At 40.2% G+C, this 21,194-nt stretch overlaps 2 protein-coding genes across 2 annotated transcripts; both read right to left on the bottom strand.

Annotated features, from left to right (window-relative positions):
- Positions 1–246: 246 nt before the first annotated feature.
- On the bottom strand, positions 247–9,872 carry ubtf (upstream binding transcription factor). Its single transcript, XM_026325484.2, has 21 exons — positions 9,560–9,872; positions 7,762–7,820; positions 7,192–7,364; positions 7,005–7,088; positions 6,755–6,910; positions 6,592–6,656; positions 6,378–6,504; positions 6,185–6,295; positions 5,942–6,075; positions 5,701–5,842; positions 5,577–5,618; positions 5,376–5,486; positions 4,931–5,086; positions 4,655–4,801; positions 4,310–4,420; positions 4,122–4,210; positions 3,805–3,994; positions 3,668–3,715; positions 3,476–3,529; positions 3,252–3,368; positions 247–3,167 (listed from the first exon to the last, which is right to left on the bottom strand). The coding sequence occupies exons 2-21, from the start codon at positions 7,796–7,798 to the stop codon at positions 3,054–3,056; spliced, it is 2,208 nt and encodes a 735-aa protein (XP_026181269.1). The 5' UTR covers positions 7,799–7,820; positions 9,560–9,872; the 3' UTR covers positions 247–3,053.
- A 1,616-nt stretch (positions 9,873–11,488) lies between these two features.
- slc4a1a (solute carrier family 4 member 1a (Diego blood group)) lies at positions 11,489–20,886 on the bottom strand. Its single transcript, XM_026325482.2, has 21 exons — positions 20,730–20,886; positions 19,530–19,616; positions 19,149–19,204; positions 18,009–18,118; positions 17,874–17,920; positions 17,618–17,783; positions 17,378–17,513; positions 17,211–17,280; positions 17,049–17,091; positions 16,730–16,914; positions 16,425–16,632; positions 15,914–16,117; positions 15,664–15,812; positions 15,368–15,562; positions 15,011–15,256; positions 14,815–14,904; positions 13,993–14,159; positions 13,636–13,877; positions 13,377–13,546; positions 12,561–12,734; positions 11,489–12,455 (listed from the first exon to the last, which is right to left on the bottom strand). Exons 2-21 carry the CDS (start codon positions 19,554–19,556, stop codon positions 12,378–12,380), a joined length of 2,763 nt encoding a protein of 920 aa, XP_026181267.1. The 5' UTR covers positions 19,557–19,616; positions 20,730–20,886; the 3' UTR covers positions 11,489–12,377.
- Positions 20,887–21,194: the final 308 nt, after the last annotated feature.

The raw sequence follows: 21,194 nt of genomic DNA, 5'->3' as shown, positions 1-21,194 counted from the left end.
AATAAATTGTCAAAGTTGTTCCCATTCAACTTACCAACCGTTTCAGCTCTAAAGAATATTAGAGTCTAAAATATACTTTTATTGTGCAGCATTATGTTTTCCCTTCGCTGCTACTGGGGGGTAACCCAAAACAACTCAACATCAAAAGTGCACCATGAGGTTTGCCCATACACTAGTGGAAACATTTTTCCCAAACAGATCCTATTATATCTTCTTGAACTTTAGCTAAATCATAACACATGCTTCTAACTGTTAAAGATTCTTTTTATTTGCCCAAATGCTTGAACTACAAGGACATAAGAACACCCTCAGCTATAGAAAACATCAAATTTTCTCAAATGGTCAGCAGTACAAACTTGTAAAGCTTTGCTGTCTTAGAGATCTCTATAAACCAACATAAGGGAGAGAAGAAACAACAAAAACAGGTGAATGAAACCAAAGAATTCTTCCCATGAGTGGGAAGTTTCTCTGGCATCAGAAGTCACAGATGAGGGTTTGCCAAATTAAAGTACTAACAAAACAATACGCACTCAATACAAAAACAGTATTTACAAAAAAATTACAATTTTTTTTTTTTGTTTTTTTTTTTACCTCAAGTCCTCTCTACTCAGATTGATAATCACTTTCTTTTCCCCTCCCCCAGTTTTTTTATTTAGTCCACGCTGGTTTTGTTTCAGTCTGTGATGAGATTCATAATGGGCAAAGTCAATTGCCAGCAGATTTTTAGATGCCATGTAGCTTGTAGATACAAAAGTGACAGTCAGGGAAGCCTTGTCATTAGTCCACTTTCAGGTAACGAATGACACCACAGTGCCATGAAGAAAAAGGACTGAAGACCTTTGGAGAAAAATGAAACATTTAACAATATCTACATTCATGGTGTTGGTATGATGTCCCCACACAGACACAGACATGCATGCTGCAGTCACATCATAGTATGCAACAACACAGCAAAAACAGCATACATTAAAGCAAAGAAACACACACACACTCTCATATATACACAGTTCTGTGCACACAAGCTCAGAGGGACAGATTTACATTAAGTGCACACTTATTTGGGATAAACATCAGACTAACACCCAGACGGATTATAGTCAATACAATTAAAATTTCAAAGCAAACTTGAAATAAGAAAAAGAAACAAAAAAAACAAAAAACATGAAATCATTCAGTTTAACATCTCAATGAATGATGCCATGGATCATAACGCAACAGCTCACAATTAAAATCTATTGACAATTCAAATAAACGATAACTGAAACATACACCAGTTGAATGACATATTCTATAAAAACACAGTCAGGTTGAGAAAACAAGTGTTATCCCTGTTTTTCACTGTCAGGCCAGAACAAACTTCTGAGTTAACCGAGTCAAACAGAACTGACAGATTTAGGTACTATAAGACACGTCAGTTAATTGATGCCTTTCAATGAGGACACACAATGGATGCTACAGTTCCTATAAAAAGTATTCCTACTCCAGTTGACTTTTTGCTTTAAAACACCACAGTGGATGAATTGTTTCTTGACACTTTAACAGGGACTCTAATCTCAAAATATAATTAATCCTCAGAAGAGCCTATTTGGTTTTAACTGACATAAGTTGAATGGACATTATTAGTGTGTAATCATAGGATGAGTAAATATGCCTGTATTTGGAAATCAAGAAAGCCAGTATAATCAATCCCCCGATTAAACACTATAATGGCAACATTAAAGAATAGTCCAAATAACTTGTAAAATTTTTACTCATTCAGGGGAAGGTACAATACATTTCTCAAAGCAAAGAATAGCCTGTAAGGTCAACCATGTAAAAACGCAAACAATAGGGCACAGCTGTAAATCTGCATTAGTGCAAGAAGCCTATTAGTTAACGCCTGCAGAGCTTGAAAAGTGCTGTTTACTCTCAGTCCCTGCTTCCCCACCTTAGCCAAGGAGAGTTGCAAAAACACAAAGTAGAAGACAATCCACATAGCTTAAAGGCTTTAACTTCTGAAAAGGGTTTTGTAGTTGTTACTGATGGTGAATGCATGTGTTTTATAATGGTGCTTTATCTAGATACATTTGTAGAGAATTGTTTTCTTTGTGTCATTAAAGTAAAATATTTTGGGAAATTCAATTTCGCTTTTAGTTCTGTGTTAAAACGTCTGCTACACTTCGAACCACACCCAAAATGAGTGCTCAGCAAATTTCCTACAAAGAAGGCAGTATTAGAGTCCTTCTCTGTTGAGCAGTGTCAAAAAAGCCTTGTTACATCCACTTTTGCTCACCTTTGCAAAACAGTCAAAAATTAAAAAGTCAAGGGGAAGGGGTGAACAATTTATAGGTGCTATCTCTTTGAAAGAACATGGATAAGTAACAAGTTCTGAAAATTTCCAGCAACAAAAAAAGACATTCATAATGGCTTGATTCTTTTTTTCCTGAAAAAATACCACCTTTCTAAGAACCAAATGATAAAATCGACATCATAAATTGAAAATAGAGAATGTGACAATGTATTGGAAAAACATATTAAAGGAAACATACCAAAGAGTGCAATTTTTCAGTACCCCACACACCCCCTCCCTAAAAGTGATCCACCATACTTTGTTCTTTGAGTCAATGAAGCCTCTTCACAACTCATCCCACCGGTCTTAGACTAATTACCAGAAGGATAAAACAAACACAGGAGGGTATTGAATTAACCTCCACATTAAAACTCTAGCTAAGCTTAAACCATTCAATTTGTAAATCAAGCTTGAAACCAGTGGTAGAAATGTTCATGACATCACCAGATCAGTGGGTTTTTGCCGTAACATCGGCAACCCGTGCTGAGATGACGGTGACACCAGGGAGGGAATGAAACAGATTTTGGACATAAGGGCAGGGTCCCTCAATTGGGACAGACCACCAATGCAGCAATACAAAAGGGGGTGAGTGTGAAATGGATGAGGCAATGCAGGGGCTCCCTCTGGTGGTGGGAGGAGAGCAGGGTTGGCACAGTGGCAGAGCTCCCTGGACTCTTGGCTCAGCTCAGCTGCTCAGTTCGTCTCAGGACGACATTGGCCCGTTTCAGTCCGAATCAGAGTCTGACGTTTCTGGTGAATTTGACTCGCTACTGCTGTCCTCAGACTTGTTCTCCTTGTCTTCCACCTCGTCATCGTCATCATCTTCGTCATCATCCTTCTTCAGAAAATGAACAAACCATAATATTCAGCATCAATGTTATGTCCTTATTCCAATACAAAAACAAAGAGAAACATCACTTACATCATCGTCGTCCTCATCGTCTTCATCATCCTCGCTAGATGAGTCTGCCTCAGAGGAAGCCTTCTCCTGCTCATCATCTTCGTCCTCGTCGTCGTCGTCATTGTCCTCCTCTGTGTCCTGTGGAAAGAGACATTTGTCAGGCGTGGCTGTCCACATGAAAGTCACACAAAGCTGATTTACGAGGTGACAGCTGATTAATGATGCATGAGTAACTCGGTACACACAGATTTCTTGGTTTTTGCCTTTGGCCCTCCTGGTTTTGCTGTACTCCTCCTTTTCTGAAAAACCAAGAAGCATCCATATAAATGCCAAGGAAAAACACAATAAGAGGGAAAACATCATAGGAAAACTTTACTGTACATTTTCTGTCCTAGCATATGGCTCTACAGTGCAAATTGTGACAGTAAAAGACTTACTTGTGAATTGTATTCTTTGTAAGTGTTTCTCTCCTGGGAAGACAAGCTCTGCAGAGGAACAACAGGTTTATGTTAGACATGTACATTTTCATAGAAAATTCCTGGCTTGTTTCTCTGATCAAATAAACAATCCTTACAGCGAGCCACTGTTCCAGCTGGACTTTGTACTGCCTCTGCTTCTCTTCTGCGATCTTCTTGTAGCGGTCCTTGTCCTTCAAAGGTAACCTCTGCCAGCGACTGCCGATCTCAGCCATCCGCTCTTTCATTGGGAGGTGATTCAGCTCTCCGTTGGACAGCATCTCCTGAGAGAACTTCTGATATCCATTTCTATTGAGATACAGGGAAGTAAAAAAAAAAAAAAAAAAAAAAAAAAAAAGTGAAAAATCATATCTACAGATTCTCAATGGCTTGTGAACAACAGATAAAACACACGAGTGGGATGTATTGAACCTACGATGGTGGTTTCTTAGGTTCACCCTCAAATTTCATCTTTTTCCCTGAGGCAATGGCAGCAGCAGGTGAGCGCATCTCACATAGTTCTCTCTGTTAAGGTCAGACAAAAAAAAAAAAAATAAATAAATCACTGTTTAACTCCCACTGAAACTATATACAGATGTTGGGACACAGTCAATAGTCTCTAACCTCATATCTTTTCTGGTCCTCTGCAGCCTTTTTGATCCACATAATCTTCTCTTTTTTCTCCATTGTGCTCCAGGTGGTTTCCATTGCTTTCTGAGCCTTTGGTCGGTCGTTCTGCAAGAGGTTCACAGTAAAGGTACTTGCCTTTTTTTGTCTGTACTTTGCAGAATGGTTATATCACCACAGTTCATTATCAGCAGTAGTGCTGTTGTATATTTTGCCATTCTCAGTATTATTAATTTCACCAAACCTCTGTAGAGATTTTACATGTAGTGTTGTTATCAGGAGACGCTGTTCCACTTTTATAAAATTAAGTTAGGTAAGGCGGTTTTATCATGGCAACCATACCTTAAATCTGGCCAGGTAGTCTCCTATGACACTCTGCTGCCAGATGTCCTGTGCAGTCTTGGGTGGGTCTGGCAAACGACTACGATCCTCCTTCTCCTTCTTCTCTGACTCTGCCTTCAGGACCGTTTCTAGGCGTTTATACTTTTCCTAAATGACAAAGACAACATGAATATTAAATTACAAAACTGTATGTATGCTATGATGCAGCTACTCTGATCGTTCTACTGGCCTGACATTTATTCAGCAATATAAAATGACATTCCATTGATTGCTTACCTTCTTCTTATCTGGCAGCTCATTCCACATGCGTGCCAGAAGTCTTGTTAGTTCACTGTCAGAAAGGTCTGGTCGCTCCTGCTGCAGTTTGGGGCGTTTTTCCTCAGCGAAGATGAACATGGCTGAGATGGGCCTTTTGGGTTTCTCTGGATTAGCCTACAGAATTCAAAGCAAGACCATACGAGGAAAGGATATGAGAACATCTGGATTAGAATTACAACAAACACACAAATGATCTTGAGATTTTTTTCTTGAGATTAGTAAAATAATTGAGTAAGATTTACATCTTAAGCTTCACTTAAAACAGCATTAACTCTTCAATAAAATGATACGAGTCAAGCGGAAAAACAAAAGTGAAAGAGGACTGGAAATACTTTTAAAAAAAAAAGAAAAAAGAAGAGTAATGACCTCAATAGACTGGGTGGAAGCTGCTTTATAAGCCTACCTTTGCTTTGGAGTTCTTCTTTTTGGAAGCAGGACTGTTGGCTCCACCGCCCTTCTTAAAACCTATCTTATCCTCGCCCAAAACCCGCTGCTGCTCCTCCTCTGACAAACTCTATAGATGACCACAGACAGAATATAAATAAACTCATGCAAAACGTGAGCAGAACTAATGCTGAATAAGAAACCAAAAACTACAACTTACACTGAGAAATCTGTTCATCTCAATTTCATACTCCTTCTTTCTCTGAAGAAAAAAAAAATACAATTTAGACAAAATTCAATGACTTGTTTTTTTTTAAGAATGTAAGTTGAGGATTTCAACTCACCTGTTCACAGCGTTTCTGATAGCTGTCCTTCTCCCCCTGTTTAAGCAGCTTCCACCGCTGACTACACATCACCATGCGCTCTGTGCTGGGTACATCCTTCATGCTCGACATCAACTCCGCACAGAACATCGAGTAACCATTTCTAAAAGCAGTAATGTATTTTTATTTTAATAACTCAATTCTAATACAAGAGCCCAGGTAATGCAGATGTGTCAGCAGTGTATGTGCAGCTGTAACTCACGGTGGAGGTTTGTCAGGTCGGCCGTCAGATTTGTCCTTCAGATGCCTCTCGGCCTTGGTCAGGGTGGACTTTACAATATCTTCTTGAGTCATATTTAACTCTGGGTGCTGCTGGATGTATTCCCTCATTGTCTCCTAGAATATTGCATACACTGACAGTTAACACTAACACAAATACTTTTACTGACATGGTATTTTTGTCAAACCCTCTATTTTAACATTTCACACATTGTTTCAGCCTCACCCCATACTGTTTCTGCTGCTCCAGGGACTTGGTGATCCATTTGAGTCTCTTTTTGTCTGACAGCTGTGTCCACTGTTTACCAAGACTATCTTTAATGTCTTTGGTGGTTGCCTGATATCAGAAAAGAAACTTAATATGTTCTGCATCATAAATTGGTGCATTCTGCATGTTGAGATCCTATTCCTAAACTTACATCTGGGTGTCCCTTGAGGAAAGCTTTCTTTTCATGATTGTACCACAGTTGTTGAGGTGTCTTGGGCTTTTCTGGTACATTTGATCCTTTCTTGGTCATACTCTCCACAAGGTCTGGATGTTGTTCCCTAGAGTTACACATCATAATCAATAATCATGCTTATCCGTAAAGATGCTACAGGATAGGACGTAATACTAGTTATATGTAATCTCACCTGAACTTCATCATGCTTTGCACAAATGTTTGTTTGTCTCTTAAGAAGTCATCAACATATTTTTTCTGTAGAAAAGAAAACAGTGTTTTTGTTGAATTTCTGTAACTGTACCAAACAATACCAAGTTTAAATATCATAGTTGTCACTTTTGTTTTTGACCAACCTTCTTTTTTTCAGGCAGCTCTCTGTACTTCTTGGAAAGGATTTTAGTTAGGTCTAGGTTACTCATCTCAGGGTGTAACTTTGCATATTTGGCCCTCTTCTCCATGAAGAAGCGAAAGTACGGAGTCAAAGGCTTCTTGGGGAAATCTGGGTGTTTCTGTATATCACAGGGAAAAAGCATTGTAAAAAGTCTGAGTTTTTTTCCTTACACTACTAGTTCTTAATCGAGTGAAATATCCATCTTAACTTACTTTTATTTTCTTTCCCTTGTAAGGGTTCTTGATATAGTCTTGAGCATCAACTATCAGCTCTGTTAGGGTCCTGAATTTACGAATCTGTGGTTAAGAAAAAAGAAAGAAAAAACAAGCAAACTCAATGCACTAAATATGATTTTCAACAGTCATATAAACAACAATAATATCACTTAACCTGGCTCACCTCTTTAGAGACCTCCTGCCACTTCTGCTTACACATCTCTGCTGTGTAGGAGTTGAAGGCCACCTTCTGCCAGTCAAGGTGGGACTCTGATGTCTTGTATTTTGTCAGGTCTTTCTGGGGCAGGGCCACTTTCATGGCCTCAAGCAGTTTTAGGAGGTCATCCTGTGCCCAAACTGTCATGACAGAGAGTCGACAAAAATGACCCAAAAGTGAATGAATCAAACAGTTAACACTCAGAACTGCTCGATTACAGCGCTAACTACAGTAAACATCAATATGTCTGTGATCATGCTTAATTTAGGTATGCAACTGACAATTTGTTTGACTATTGATCAACCTGCTGATCATTCTCTCAAATAGATGTTTCTAAGAAACTAGTGAAAAATGTGAATTACATATTGAAGTTACATTTTGTCCAACTAACAGAACAAAACCTCACAACCAAGAAGCTAGAAGTGTATTATAGGATCAACATGCTATGCTTTTATTTTCATGACGACAAATATTTGCATTAGGAAAAAAAAAAACAATAATGTATGTCAATATAAAGGGAAAAGTACAAGATCCCACCTTGTTCTTGGGTGGTTGCCTCCATTTCTCCATTCATTTGTGGTTGTACTGTTTACTATCTACAAAAGAAACAAAAATAAATTGATCAAACCCGATGTCTTTAAGCAAAAAGATCTTTTATAGAGAAATAAAATGCACACCATGTCCTTGTAGCTGTTACAACCAAAAAAAAAGCATTTTTAAATCTCAACATTTTAGGATAATGTTATATTCACGTGTATAATATTAATATAATTTTCGTTATTTTTGTAGGAAATGTGATTCATCAGTGATAAAAAAAAAGTTAACCTATTGTTTTTAAGCGGTGAAATTTAAATTTGCCTCGGGATCATGGTTTATGTTCATTACACCGCCCCTTAAACGTTTACGCTACATGGTGAGACATAGGCTATTGCTTGTGACGGCTTCAAATCTCAAATAACACTGCGGAGGGCTTCAACTAGCACAACTAGCTACGACAACAGGAGTCTCCGTCGAGCAAATTTTGCCAGCCGGAATTTGGTGTATTAGTACTGTTCTTATTCCACAACAAAAGTATCGTGAACGCACAGGAGCGACCATTTTCTCCCCCGGTCTGCTCGGTAATGGAGGATTTTCTATCGGAGCGGAGGTTGGGGAGGATCCACGGAAGGAGGAAGCAAATGGACGTGGACGGACAGGCAGCTGTAGGCGACCAGCTGACCACGGACGGGGGATCTGCTTTCGGTCTCCGACGAAGGGGAATGGTGGCTTGGAAGCACTGCAGCCAAATGCGCCACTCGACAGAGGCGCCTCATCACCGTTGGAAGCGGATCTTGCTCCGCCATGCAAACCCTATAATCTTCTCATCGGGTGTTTAGGCAAACTGGAGCGAGAAAAATCCACATAACATTCGCCTGCAGTTAATAAACCCACTTACAGATCGTTTTATACAGGTTTTTGGAGTTTTAGAGTGGGATTTTATAACAAAACCTAGTGCATTCTTCAACGAGGCGTAGCCGAGCTGTGCTCCAATGATGGCGGCTGCTCGTTGCTCATCGTGTCCTTGATGGCACCAGCTCTCACTGTGGGGTCCACGATGTGAGCCAGCTAACATCAAAGCCACCGATATCACCTTTTATGTCACGACAGAGCTGCCATAACGCACACTCGGAGCCGATAGAATATTAAATGTTTCCTAAATTTCATTTTAATTAAAACATATGGATTGTTTTTTAAAAAATCTGGCAGCTGAGGCATTACACGACCAAGGGCAAGTTGACACGCCAAATAATGCTCAAAGTGGACATTTCTTCCGTTTTTGTAGCCATATCTTTTTAAAAAAATGTTAAAATGTTACTACAGAAATAAGCACTTGTTAAGAGCCCACCGTTTCCTATGCTGTAACGTTAGAACCGGGGCCAGTACATTAACGTTACTAACCATTTAAAACGACGACGTTAGCGGGTGTAATTTCCGCAAGTGCTAAATAATAAAATATTGTAAATATATGAAAGACCTAGCTCTGTTTTTAAGAAAGAAATTGTAATAATGGCAGATAAATTTCATGGTGGCGGGTTTTAAGGACCTGCGGAGGCGCAGGAAGAAGGAGGAAAATGGAAAATATTTTTAACGGTTAACGGTTAGTAACAGGCGCGAGCTTACTGTAGCAAAGCGTTGGTGTAGCCGCACGGCGCGCGGGTAGACGGTAAACTGTACCCGAAAGAAATGGCTAAAGCTCGGAGGAAACACGGTAACATCCGAGGCTGAGTGGCTTCACTGGCGCGACAAACAGCTCCAGGTCCGCCATGCTTCAGCTCTGCTCTACAAGGAAACCTACCGTAACAAGGTCCAATGGCGCACTGCAAACGGAGGAAAAACGGAGCTTGAAACTAAAGCCAGGGCGTCGCAGACTCCCTTCCCTCGGTCCAAAAGCGCATAAGCGAGGACAAGAAGGCGGGTTCTCCGAGCTCGGTCGTCGGTGGTTCTGGGGTAGTCAGTGAGAGAGAGAGGGGGAGAGAGAGGGCGAGTCTCTGCACGGTGAGATATTAAACCGAGATCCCTGATGGCTAACCGAGAGAGGCGGCTGGCTGTTCCGCCAACAGCCGCATGGAGGTCTCGGCGCGGAAACCACCGTTAATTCCCCCACGCAAATAACCCACTTACAATATGAATAGCCGAGTTTGGAGCAGGAGAATTAGCATAAACCAGTCGATAGATGTAATTTAAAGAAAATATCACCTTAAACTCCGGGTCTTACATCCAGTTTCTTCCCCGCTGTAGAGGACGAGAAATTCGGGTATGGCCGACCTAGTCTGTACCCTGCCACAGCGGTCGGTTTGTCTCGCTGCTACAAAGAGGCTACCGCGCGGAGCATTTTATAAGAAAACAAAAGCAAACATTAGGGCTGTATTTATGGTTTTAGTAGCTTATTTTGCTTTGTTTATCGCGCTCTCTCGACGTATTATGAAACCGAGCGGCTGTTGTCTTGGCTTACCTGTCTCTCGGCGTGAGCCTGGGTTTCGTTGTGGAGGAAGAAGGGGAGGGTTGAACGATAGCCAGCACTGCGCCGTCGGTCCTGGGCTCCAGTCCCCGCAGAGATGGTCCTTCCCCCCCGCCTCCATCTCACTCGCCGTCTCCCTCCACTCAACGTGCAGTAGCTCCTCTTTACCCATCCAACCATTTCGCTACGCCGAGACAGCCACATTTTCCCCCTGATCTCGCACCGCTGATCCCAGCCCGTGGCGCTCAGTTTTTACTCCGCGAAGTCGACTCTGTCTGATCTTCAGCGAAGTGTTTTATTAAGTCGCGGAAAGTTTCATGAAAACCAAACTGTGCTAGTGGTTGTCTAACTTAATACAAGCAGACGATCCCGCATACATAAAAGTAATATAAGAGTTTATACTTTTCACTCATCTGTTTTAGTTTTCCCTAAAGAGATAACTATGTAATAGCTCCACGGAGCTGCCAACGCGCATCTTCACATTACTGAAAACGTCTTTTAGCAAATTGTAATCACTCTTTGACAGCTTCATTTTGGCCCAGCATGTTTTTTCTTTTCAACTCCACCTTGTGTGTTTGTGGGCGGACCCCCCTGTCGTCCAATCCAGTCAGTCCGATTCAGGGAAAACAAATGACTTTCAGGCACTCGGCCTTGTTAAACTGTGCTGCTTTTGCTTGCCGTCGGAAATGTTGTCATTTTCGTCCAAGAGCAGACAATCATGGGAACACTTGTTGGATTTGACCGTATTTGTGTGAAAACTGTTCAAAAAAGATAAACAATCGATCACATAGCAAATCCATAACACACAACATGATCCTACAAATCATCACCCAGTAAAATACATTTAGAAAATCATCTCATCTAGGCACTCTTGATTAGCAGACATACCTTTAAGCAATATATGTACAAATATCATGCATTTTAATATGTTTTGGCTTCTGTTTTAAGGATTTGCAGTTTTCAATCATTGTGATTTTTAATGTTTACTCTTTACTAAATCACATGTAAGTAATTACAGAATGTATATTACATATGAGAACCAGTTTTACTATATGCAGCCTGAAAAAGTGTAGTATGGAGCTTCATAATGCATAATTTTGTCATCTTGTTTTAAAGTAACTTTTAAAAACAGTTACACTGTCTTGTGTTTTCCAAAACGGGAGTGAGCGTTTCCGTGTTATCTCCGAAGGCAGCATGGCCCAATTGAATAACCCCCTGCTGTCCATCGGTGGTAAAAATGTGAATATGCTGTAAGTGATACAGAAATATTTTTGAAAAGATGTTTTTATTCTTAATAAAGTGAAAATCAAAAGCATGTACAGTGTTTTAAGCACACTAACACATCGTTGGCACAAAAAACATAATAAGATACATTTACAAACGTTTTTCTGATTATGTCATCAGATCAACAGTGGGCTCAGTAAAATCTCATCTACCGATTTCTGCCCATCTCATTTTGTATGGAAATAGTTACACACTTTAAATCAGACATACTGTAAGTGCATTATACATTGTTCTAAATATTTTCTAAATTATCAGGGACAACCAAATTATTCTGAAAACCATACACAATATATCAAAGGAGGAAAACTTGAGTAACACAATTTAAAACATAATTAAAAGCTACTGTGTGGGGCAAAGACAAGTGATGTCCGCAAAAAAAAATATTTATGGGTGTGTAAGCTGGATTGTACATTATTATAACATGGGAAGATCTACAATGTGACAGCACTGATAGTCCATTTAAATCTATATCCTAATTCTGCATTAAAAACTCACATTTTAAATACTTCTCATATTAAGAAATGAAGTAAAACAAAATGAAGCATTTTTATAACATAAAACACTATCACATGAAAGGATGAAATATAAAAATGAAATGTGGGAAATGAGATGCTCAGGACATGTTATTTACACATTATGATGACAATAAGGTCTATGGTATTGATTCTTTGTTGTGGTTCAGCGTGACAGATTCAGTCACAGGAATAATTTATAAATTCTAGAAATGAGAGGTCATTTCCTTTAAGATAAATAAAACTAACAGAACAGTTTAAAACTCCAAAGTATTGTTTACAAATACATCCCTCTAAAGACATCTGGTAGTTTATTTTCATGTAATTACTGGCAATGGAGACCTGAGTTAACTTAACTTTTATGGAAAAGGGGACTCATAGTACACATCCTGTCCAGGTTCCTCCTCAAATGTCACTTTGGCATCATCTGCATCCAGCTGTGACACAAACACATCCACATACAGCAAATTAACGTACATATCGAATAATACAATTATCAGTGCCTCAGCCTGGAGGTGCATGTAACAGATACAGATACTTACGCATTTCATCTCCATAACAGAGAACATCCTGCCGGTCATGAACATGCGTAGAGGGACAGTCAGAATGAGAACAAATGGCAGCGCCAAAGAAATGGGACTAATCTTTACCACCCACAGGACAGCCAGGCACATGATCTGGATCAGAGTGAACAAATGCATCCGCAGTGTCTTCACCTGCACAACAAGCCAGCAGTGGAGGGCATTAGGAAAGGTACTAGGAGCCAAAGCTAACATAAACTCAGAGAAAGTATTAATTTATATTCAGTTACAGGGAAACTGTATTTGGCCAAGGGACACTGAACAACAAGGGACAATTGAAACACCTATACATGCATATGCACCTTTGACAATGAGTACATAGGAATCTTTCATAGAAATTATTACTGTTGTTGATTATTGAAGGGACCTGTCCAGGGTGTACCCCTGCCTTTCACCCGAGAGAGAGCTGGGATAGGCTCCAACAGATCCCTGTGACCCTGGCTTTCAGGAAAAAGCGGGTATAGAAAATGGATGGATGGATGGATTATTGAAGGGCCAAAGAAAAAAAAAACACAAAACCACCATATCCTGCAGAATGAAGACCCACAAAATAATAAATGACTACAAAGAAATACCAAATCACTATAAAGAGACCCAAAATGACCACAAAGAACTGCAAAACAAACACAATGAATTTAATATACAGGTAGTTCCTATTCTCCTGAAAGTTTAGTGTATATGACAGCAAGAGCTTCAGACATAAGGATGTCCCACATGGAAATATATTGCAAATAATCAGAGTAAAGTAATAAAGTAATATGTGTAGAGGATAAATACCCTGGTGGCATAGGCATCAGAGGGATGGTATTTCTTAGGTGTGATGAGCAGAAGTATCCTGTCCCACATCTGGATTCCACTGAGCGAGGTAATACCCATGTAGAGGAAGATACCAAACAAGGCCGTCATAGGAATCATCTTCAGTATCGGTTCCATGAAAATAGAAACCCCTGGAAATCAGAAAAAGTGAATGGTCTGTAAAGGACATTTTTTCAGATTCTGCTGTGTCCATATCAGCACTGTAGATGGCAGCACCTACCAACCAAGACGGCCACAAGCAAGCCACTGATCCTCTGCTCTATCACCTTCTCAATCTCTGGTTTCGGGCCTTTGGTCATGACAGTGAGAGCGTTGGCGTGGGTGACAGATCGCACCGTGGCAGCACTCAGCCAAGGCACCCCGAAAATAGAGCCAATGCCCCCCATGGTAACCAGGACGAGCAGGTCCCAATGGAAACCAGATCCTTTTACCATCTTCCTCTCAGGTTTGCTCACAATCAGTCTGGAAATGCACAGAGACCATTGAAACATGAACTGTCATGTCTTCATAATCGTATGTAAATATAATTCACAGAGGCAAACACATTCACGGTAAAGAGACTTATAGTGCCACTCACGTAGTAATCTGGGACTCGAGGAAGATGAGTATAAAGACGAGCACTGCAGGTACACAGCAGCCGAACATCATCCAGACAGGGAATTCCTGCCTCTCTCCTCTGGGACTGATGAACCATCCTCTCTTGTCTGGGTTGCTCACCTGAATACCTTTTGGTACAACCAGTTTCTACAAGAACACAGGATGATTTTAATTTTTCACCACAGCAAGACCCAAACAAAGGCACACCTTTGACCATGAGTACATATTTCATTTAACTTGTATGATGTGCCATAAAAAGTTATGGTCTGTCAACCTTTCCATTTACAGATGTTTCAGTGATAACACATTCATTAACAATGCATGGGTGGAGACTGGATGTTTCGACAGCTTCAAGATCACATTATCCACGTGCATTATTATGTCAACCAAACTGCACAGATGTTGTTATACAAAATTCACTTTGAAATATCACAATTCTCTTCTACTTTAAAAATTTGAAGGCCTTTAGGTCCATGTCTAGATTCAAGGTTATAAAAACTGCAGCACAAGAATGTTTTATTTTCAAGAATGGCAAGAGTGTAAAAAGAGATAAAAATAGTGCTATAAAAGACCTGAGGTAGAATAGCTTCTAAGAAAAGAGCAATAAATAAATGAAATAGATAAATAAAATAAAAATAATGAACTTATTTTCTTTTATTGAAATGAAATGGAAAACCATATAATAATAATTTTACAGTAGCCTGCAGAAGTCATATATGATAAATTAAAATTGGGTATGAGGGTTTTTAGGAATAACTTAACATTATTTTATATTTTACATACTCTGTTGCACAATGCATACCTGTGTGTAAGCATCCTCAATGCTGATGTCCACAGCAATCATGATGAAAATAGCAATAGGGACCCCAAAATCTCCAATCAAACGACGGAGCTACATAGACAGCACAGGACACAGCATTATAAAAATCATAATGAATTTCTTATTTTTAATACTATGGAATACTATACAGTTTCTGGGCATGGAAAGTTAATCTTACTGGGCCAGGGAAGTAATGACCATTCTTGAACTGACGGAGGAAAAATGCAATGAAGAAGCAGCCAAACATCAGACACATAGACAGCAGGGCAGTGTTGGGGTAGGGCCTCTCAGTCTCCATTTCATGAACGGTTAAGTTCCCACCTGGAACGTGTTCGAGATGAGGCTTTACAAGTGCCTTGAAAGGGTTGTCCAGTGAGTCATTCAGATGATCATAGTTCAGGATCAGAGGGTGAGTTTGGAAGATCTGAGCAAGAGGAGACAAGATGTTGGTAGTGGCCAGAAAAAAAGACAACACAGCAATGGCAAGGAAATAATGATGTGATGTGAAATGGATAAGGGGGTGCGGTTAGGAAACCTTGATAAGCTTATTGAAAGTCTCATAAATGAAGATGAGTGAGATGAGGATGGAAAAGATTTCCTGGGTGAAGCGGGAGATGAATCGGACCAGGAAGCTGCCTTCGACAGCGACGATGATGACCACGATCACTATCAGCCACATCCCCACCCAGACACGACCCACAATGTACTCAACATTCTGGTTCTTGCAGAACTAGTATGGCATGAAGAAATTAAAACAGATGTTAATGGAGAAAAACTTAGCTTTCTAAAGACAGATTTAAGGGGCCTTAACATTCAATAACTTGTACATACAGAGTAAAAAGCTTCCTCAAACACCAGCAGTGGTCCAGAAAAGCCAATGACAAGGACAGGCTGGGCGGCAATAAGACAGAAGATGATACCCTGGACACTGGTGGAGACCATAAGCTCTGACACACCCATCATTTTGTCTGTTTTGTCAGCTAGGGTAAGACAAGAGAGACCGTTATTAATGCTATTTGTGGTCGCTGAAGTCCTATACAAGAACTGAGCATGAGACATTATACCCATTTCTGTCTGTTACCTAGAAGTCCTCCAAAAGTGATGGCTGGTGACAGGGCAGCGAAGTAGATGAAGATGACGGCAGCGAGAACCTGAGGGTTCAGGGCATCTGTGAAGTCGCTGAGGTAGTGGCGGTAACGGCGCTTTACGTCCTTCACCATTCCACCAAAAGGATAGCCAGTACGGGCCAGAGGGTCCTCTCTCGGCCCCACTGCAGGTTCTTCAACTACAAAAAAATCAAACACATTAAACTGATATATTGATTACGCTACTTATTTTCCTGCTTTTAAATTAGTTTTATTAGTAATCTTTCTCATTTTTTAAGCACAGGCAATATTTGTGTTTGTTCTTTTTTTGTTTTCCATGTGTAAAGAAATTTAAAATAATTAATTAAAATTTAAATAAATAATTAAATTTATAAATATGTATCAATGTTGAAATTTCACAAATTAAAAAAAAACATTTCCTATACAGTCATTTTGCTTCTTTTGCCAATTGATGCTGCTGCTGCAGTTACTGTACAGTTCGCTGACCTTTGAGCCTGTCACCAAATGCAAGGCGGGTGTCACTGGGGCGAAGTCTGTCACGCAGCATCTTCTTCTGGAAATTGATAACTGGCTCCAGCATTGCCTTATCTTGGATCTCAGTAGGAGGAATCACAATGCTGCAGTCCATGAAGTCAGCAATGGCGTTGGTCAGCTCTTTGTCAGTCTTGGCTAAAAAAGCCTCCAGGCAGAAAACCTGTGACCAAAGCGATACAGAAACAGCTTTTACTACCCTAAACAAAGTAGGCTGCTACATTTTTAGAGCTAGCTTACTTCCTTCTCTACTGTCTCACCCAGTCAGCCATCAGAGCACCCATGGCTCGCCCACTTTCACTGTAGTCTATTCCACTTGCGCTAGGTCCCACCAGAACAAAGACAAAGCGAACAGGTACGGGACACTCCAAAGCAGACTCCATCACCACAGAGTCACTCAGCCTGACAAAGGCCACAACTGGTTTCTGCAGGAAATCCAGGACCCCTGTTGGAAACATCACTCTTTAGGTATATCTTCAGACTCATATATAAAAAGAGAACCTGAGGGTTGAGGGCATCTTTTCATTGGTTGAGATGTGTGACACACAACTGCATTAATGCAGAATAACATGTCCATACCTGAGAGGACAACTGAGGCCTCCATGTTGTCAGAGCTGTCTCTCTGTAAGAATAATGGTGCACCAGAACAATAAATATCAATAAACATACAGTACAATAAACTGATGATTACCAAAATAATTAGAAAGTACATAAATCTCAACCAAAACCACAAAATGATACCTTCTTTATTACAGAAAAGGTCTGCATTTCAATGTCTCCAGAGGGAGTAACCACAGGTTCTGCAGACTGACTGTAAGGGAACATAAAGTTAGTATTAAGTGCTGCAAACATGTTTACAGCATTATCATCTTGTAGGAACAAGAGAAACAGCGGGTCTTGTGTGTTACCTGCGTTTCATTAGTAGAGCTCTCAACAGGTCGTCCCGATCACTTGCACGAATCTCATTCTTGTTCAGGAGCTCATCAGCAACTTTCTCAGCCACGGCAGACAGACTGGTGGCATTCAGGTCGAAGATGACAGCACCTAAGATCACGTGAGATCGTGTGTTACTATCCTCTTGTACTAGGTCAGATTCAATGAACTACATATACACTGAATACAATTTCATTTAATATATTCACAGTCACCTGAGCTCATGGTCTTGCGGACCTGGAGCAGGCTCTTAAAGGTGAGATAGGACACATGAGAAGGACCCCATTTTCCCTTGGCAGGGTTAAAGTTCTCCTCGTATCCCACCCAGCGGCTAGTCTCCTGCCAGGTGTTGCCCTGGAGCTCATTCAGCTCCACATACGCCTGAGGTAACACAGTGTGGTTAGTAAATAACAGTCGATAATGCTGATTTATATTAAGGAACCTTTGCACCTGATAAGATTGTGGACTAACCTGAGCATCCCCTCTAGTGGTGGCATTGGTGTTCAGGTTCAGATAAGCTGAAATAAAGAAATAAAATTTGTGCACAGGTTTCACAAGTTAAATTCTGTTGAATCCACAGCTGTATGAACATTCAGGAGAGTTTACCCTCTGAATCACTGGGGATGACAATGGTTTCCACAGGTCGCTCATTCTCCTCCTCTTCCTCCTCCACCCTCCTCTCTTGCTCATAGATGTCATTTTGGCCTGGTGGAGAACTGGTGGAGATGCAGAAAACATTAAAAACGCTATGGATCTTCTTATGTCTCAGCTAAACTTACTAAACACCCTATCACAGCTGGTTGTACTGGTTTATCCAAATAAGGGTTTCCATTAAAGTAAATGACATTTCCCACCCTTGTGAAAGTGTGTGATTCGGTCCTTCACCACGAGAGGGGAGGGTTGCTCAACCTATTTCTTATCACCACTCTTGCTTGGCCCAGGCAACACTTCACCCTGAGCTCCTAGGCACTTTTATGCACAGACTTTCTACAAATCCCACCTCCTTGCTAAGATTGGCTATGTCATGCTCCAGTCATGGCCCCATTTCTGCTTTTACATTTTAGTCAAGTTATTTTACCAGTTTCTGACTTATATTATAGTTGTAATTATGATCATTTTCTGAAAGCAGAAAAAAAAACATGAGTAAGTTCACAACCTGTTAACTCATTTGCTGTTAAAGTTCTTATTTTGTACAACGGACACAGAGCAACATTAGCATTTATTTGGATTTGTCTTTCTGGCCACAAATGAAAGTCAAATATTCAGTTTACTTTAGCTCTGGTTTGATCTCCACCAACTCCTCTGGCTCTTTAGCGGCTAACAGTGTCACTCTGCTGCTTTGTACTGGACAAATTTGGTTTTCAGGGCTCTTTTTCTTAAAACAGCTGTATGTTGCAGAAGGAAACAAATAAAAAAAAGTAAACTTTCAGTCCATAAAACCAAAAACAATGAGCCTAAAGACCATATAATGCTTTGTAGACCTGCGGTGACCCACAAGGTCATAATGGCCATAATTCTCTGCTGCTCTGTGTACATGTGACCCCCTTCATAATAAACAAACTATGCTAAAAATATTGATTAGAGAACCCTTAACTATTACAACTTAAACCTCAATATAATCACATGAGTGGAAGAAGCTGCTGGGCCTGGTAGATGTTTAAGGATATCCTTTAACAGAAACACACACACAAGTGCAGCCTGCACAGGTAACAAAGTCTTGCTTAAACACACAGGGTATGAACTCACAGTCTCACTGGAGAGGGGAAGGCTGAGTCATTGTCTTCATAAGACATGTCACTGCCCTAGTAAAGAAAGATAATGGAAGAAAGTTAGAACATGGACATGGAAATGTAAAAGAAAAGTATGCAATGCTGTAGGATTTACTGACCCCATTTAAAGTCCACAGTGTTGATCTTAGTTTTTTTTCTTTGTAAGTAGCTCAGAGGACAATTGTACCCAGCTTAAAGTTTTAAGAAGATTGTCACTAGAAAGCTGTTATAAATCTTACCTGCAGTAAACCTGGGCTGAAAATTTTGCTGAAATTGTAAAGCTCTGTGTTTTTTATTTCATTTCCAGCATTTGATTGTGAATATTAGATTATGTTACTCATGAGAACAACAGACTCACCTCCTCAAAGCTGAAGTTGTTTTCCATTGATGGTTTTCAGATGTTGAATGGTCTGTTCTTAAACTCTCAGCTGCGTTTGTGCATTCCCTAACACAACAAAGAAATGACTGAACATACAAAACACTTAATATTCAGTATGTAATATATAGAAAATGTTGCATACACCGTGGTTACTCTCAGCTCAGTACAAGCAGAAAGAACCAGTGACCGGGGTGAGGACCATGACCATTACATCTACAGTCAGTTCTTTTATTGATAGTTAACGCAGTGAGCACAACATCCAAATGAAGGAATCTGTGCTGTATGTTCAATACTCTCAGTCATAGCTCAAGTGTCATTTTCTATAATCAACTAGTCAGGGTCTGTTTTTTACTATTGAAGTTTCTTATACCAATAAGGCCTGAACCTTTTTCAAGCACTTTTGATGAAAATATCACACGAACGCTACGAGTTTTACTACAGAGCCGCAGCTCGGCACAGATAATCAGTCAGCCGTTAAGAATGTAAACGATGTTATAGCTTAGCTTACACAGAAGATGTACAGAACCTTATCTTTAGGTTACACCCATCTTCAGTCGGGTACCTCCGTTTTCTTCAGTAAAAAAACCTTGAATATTATGTAGCTATTAGAGTTATGTCAAATGTCAAAGAAGAAATGCAGAAATAAACTTCTTAATACAAAATATATACAAGTGAGCAAGCCTGGCACCTTTCTGTAAAATTGCAAATATCTAAAATATCTCTTTGCAAACAGCATGACAAGAGATGTCTAAGTAGAAAACAAAAAGTCTTCATATTCACTTTATGCTTGTGCACAAAATTGATAAAGAAACAGTATTAGCCATGTGAACAAATTCTATTCACACAAATATTTTTATGTAAACTTATTGAGTCTATAATAGAATGTACAGATATTTTTGCACAAAGCCAAAATAACCTACTGAGCAAAAAAAAAAAAAAAAAAAAAAGTTAAATATCTTTACAGAATAGCGAACAAGCAAAGTTTTTTAAGGGTTAATTTCTTAGAAAATATCTTCAGCCCTCAAAAGAATCCTAGAATTGCAGAAAAGATATAAAAGCTCAGTATGTTGCTCTCCTATCAGGTTACATTAGATAGCCATCATCATTGACCTATACCCTGGAGTTCAGTAGTGCCATTAAGTGTTTCTGATCCCAATCCAGAGAAGGCCACACCCTTACCTGCGTGCAGGTACTCCCACCTGGTCTCCAGCACTGGCAACAGGACGATCTCTGTTCTGTCAGCCTAGGCGAGCCCAGGGATAAAGTGAGCTAGGACAAATGAAAAGATGTGTACAGAGACAGAAGCAGAGGAGTGGGAACACCCATATGAAACTACGTCAAAGCCAAGAAGCGCTGATGTCTGGTTGTTGAGCAAACTGGTGGATGGGGTGTTAGGGGAGATAAGGCCTGTGTGACAGGCAAGTAGTCATATCATCCAGAGACACCTTGATACAGGGATATCCCAGCCCTAGTTTGCCCACTCCACCCCATCAGAATGAATTAGGTCCAAGCCCGGTCTGTAGCAGTAAGAAGAACCTCTGTGGACCAGCAGGCTGAACCTGATCCTGTCCGTGGGGCACACAGGGGTGAAAGAGGCCAGAGAAGGGATGAAACGTACAGTATCAGTTAGTACATCATCTTGTT

The sequence above is a fragment of the Mastacembelus armatus genome, chromosome 8, assembly GCF_900324485.2.
Source record: "Mastacembelus armatus chromosome 8, fMasArm1.2, whole genome shotgun sequence".
NCBI lineage: Eukaryota > Metazoa > Chordata > Actinopteri > Synbranchiformes > Mastacembelidae > Mastacembelus > Mastacembelus armatus.
This window is presented reverse-complemented; position numbering and strand designations above follow the sequence as displayed.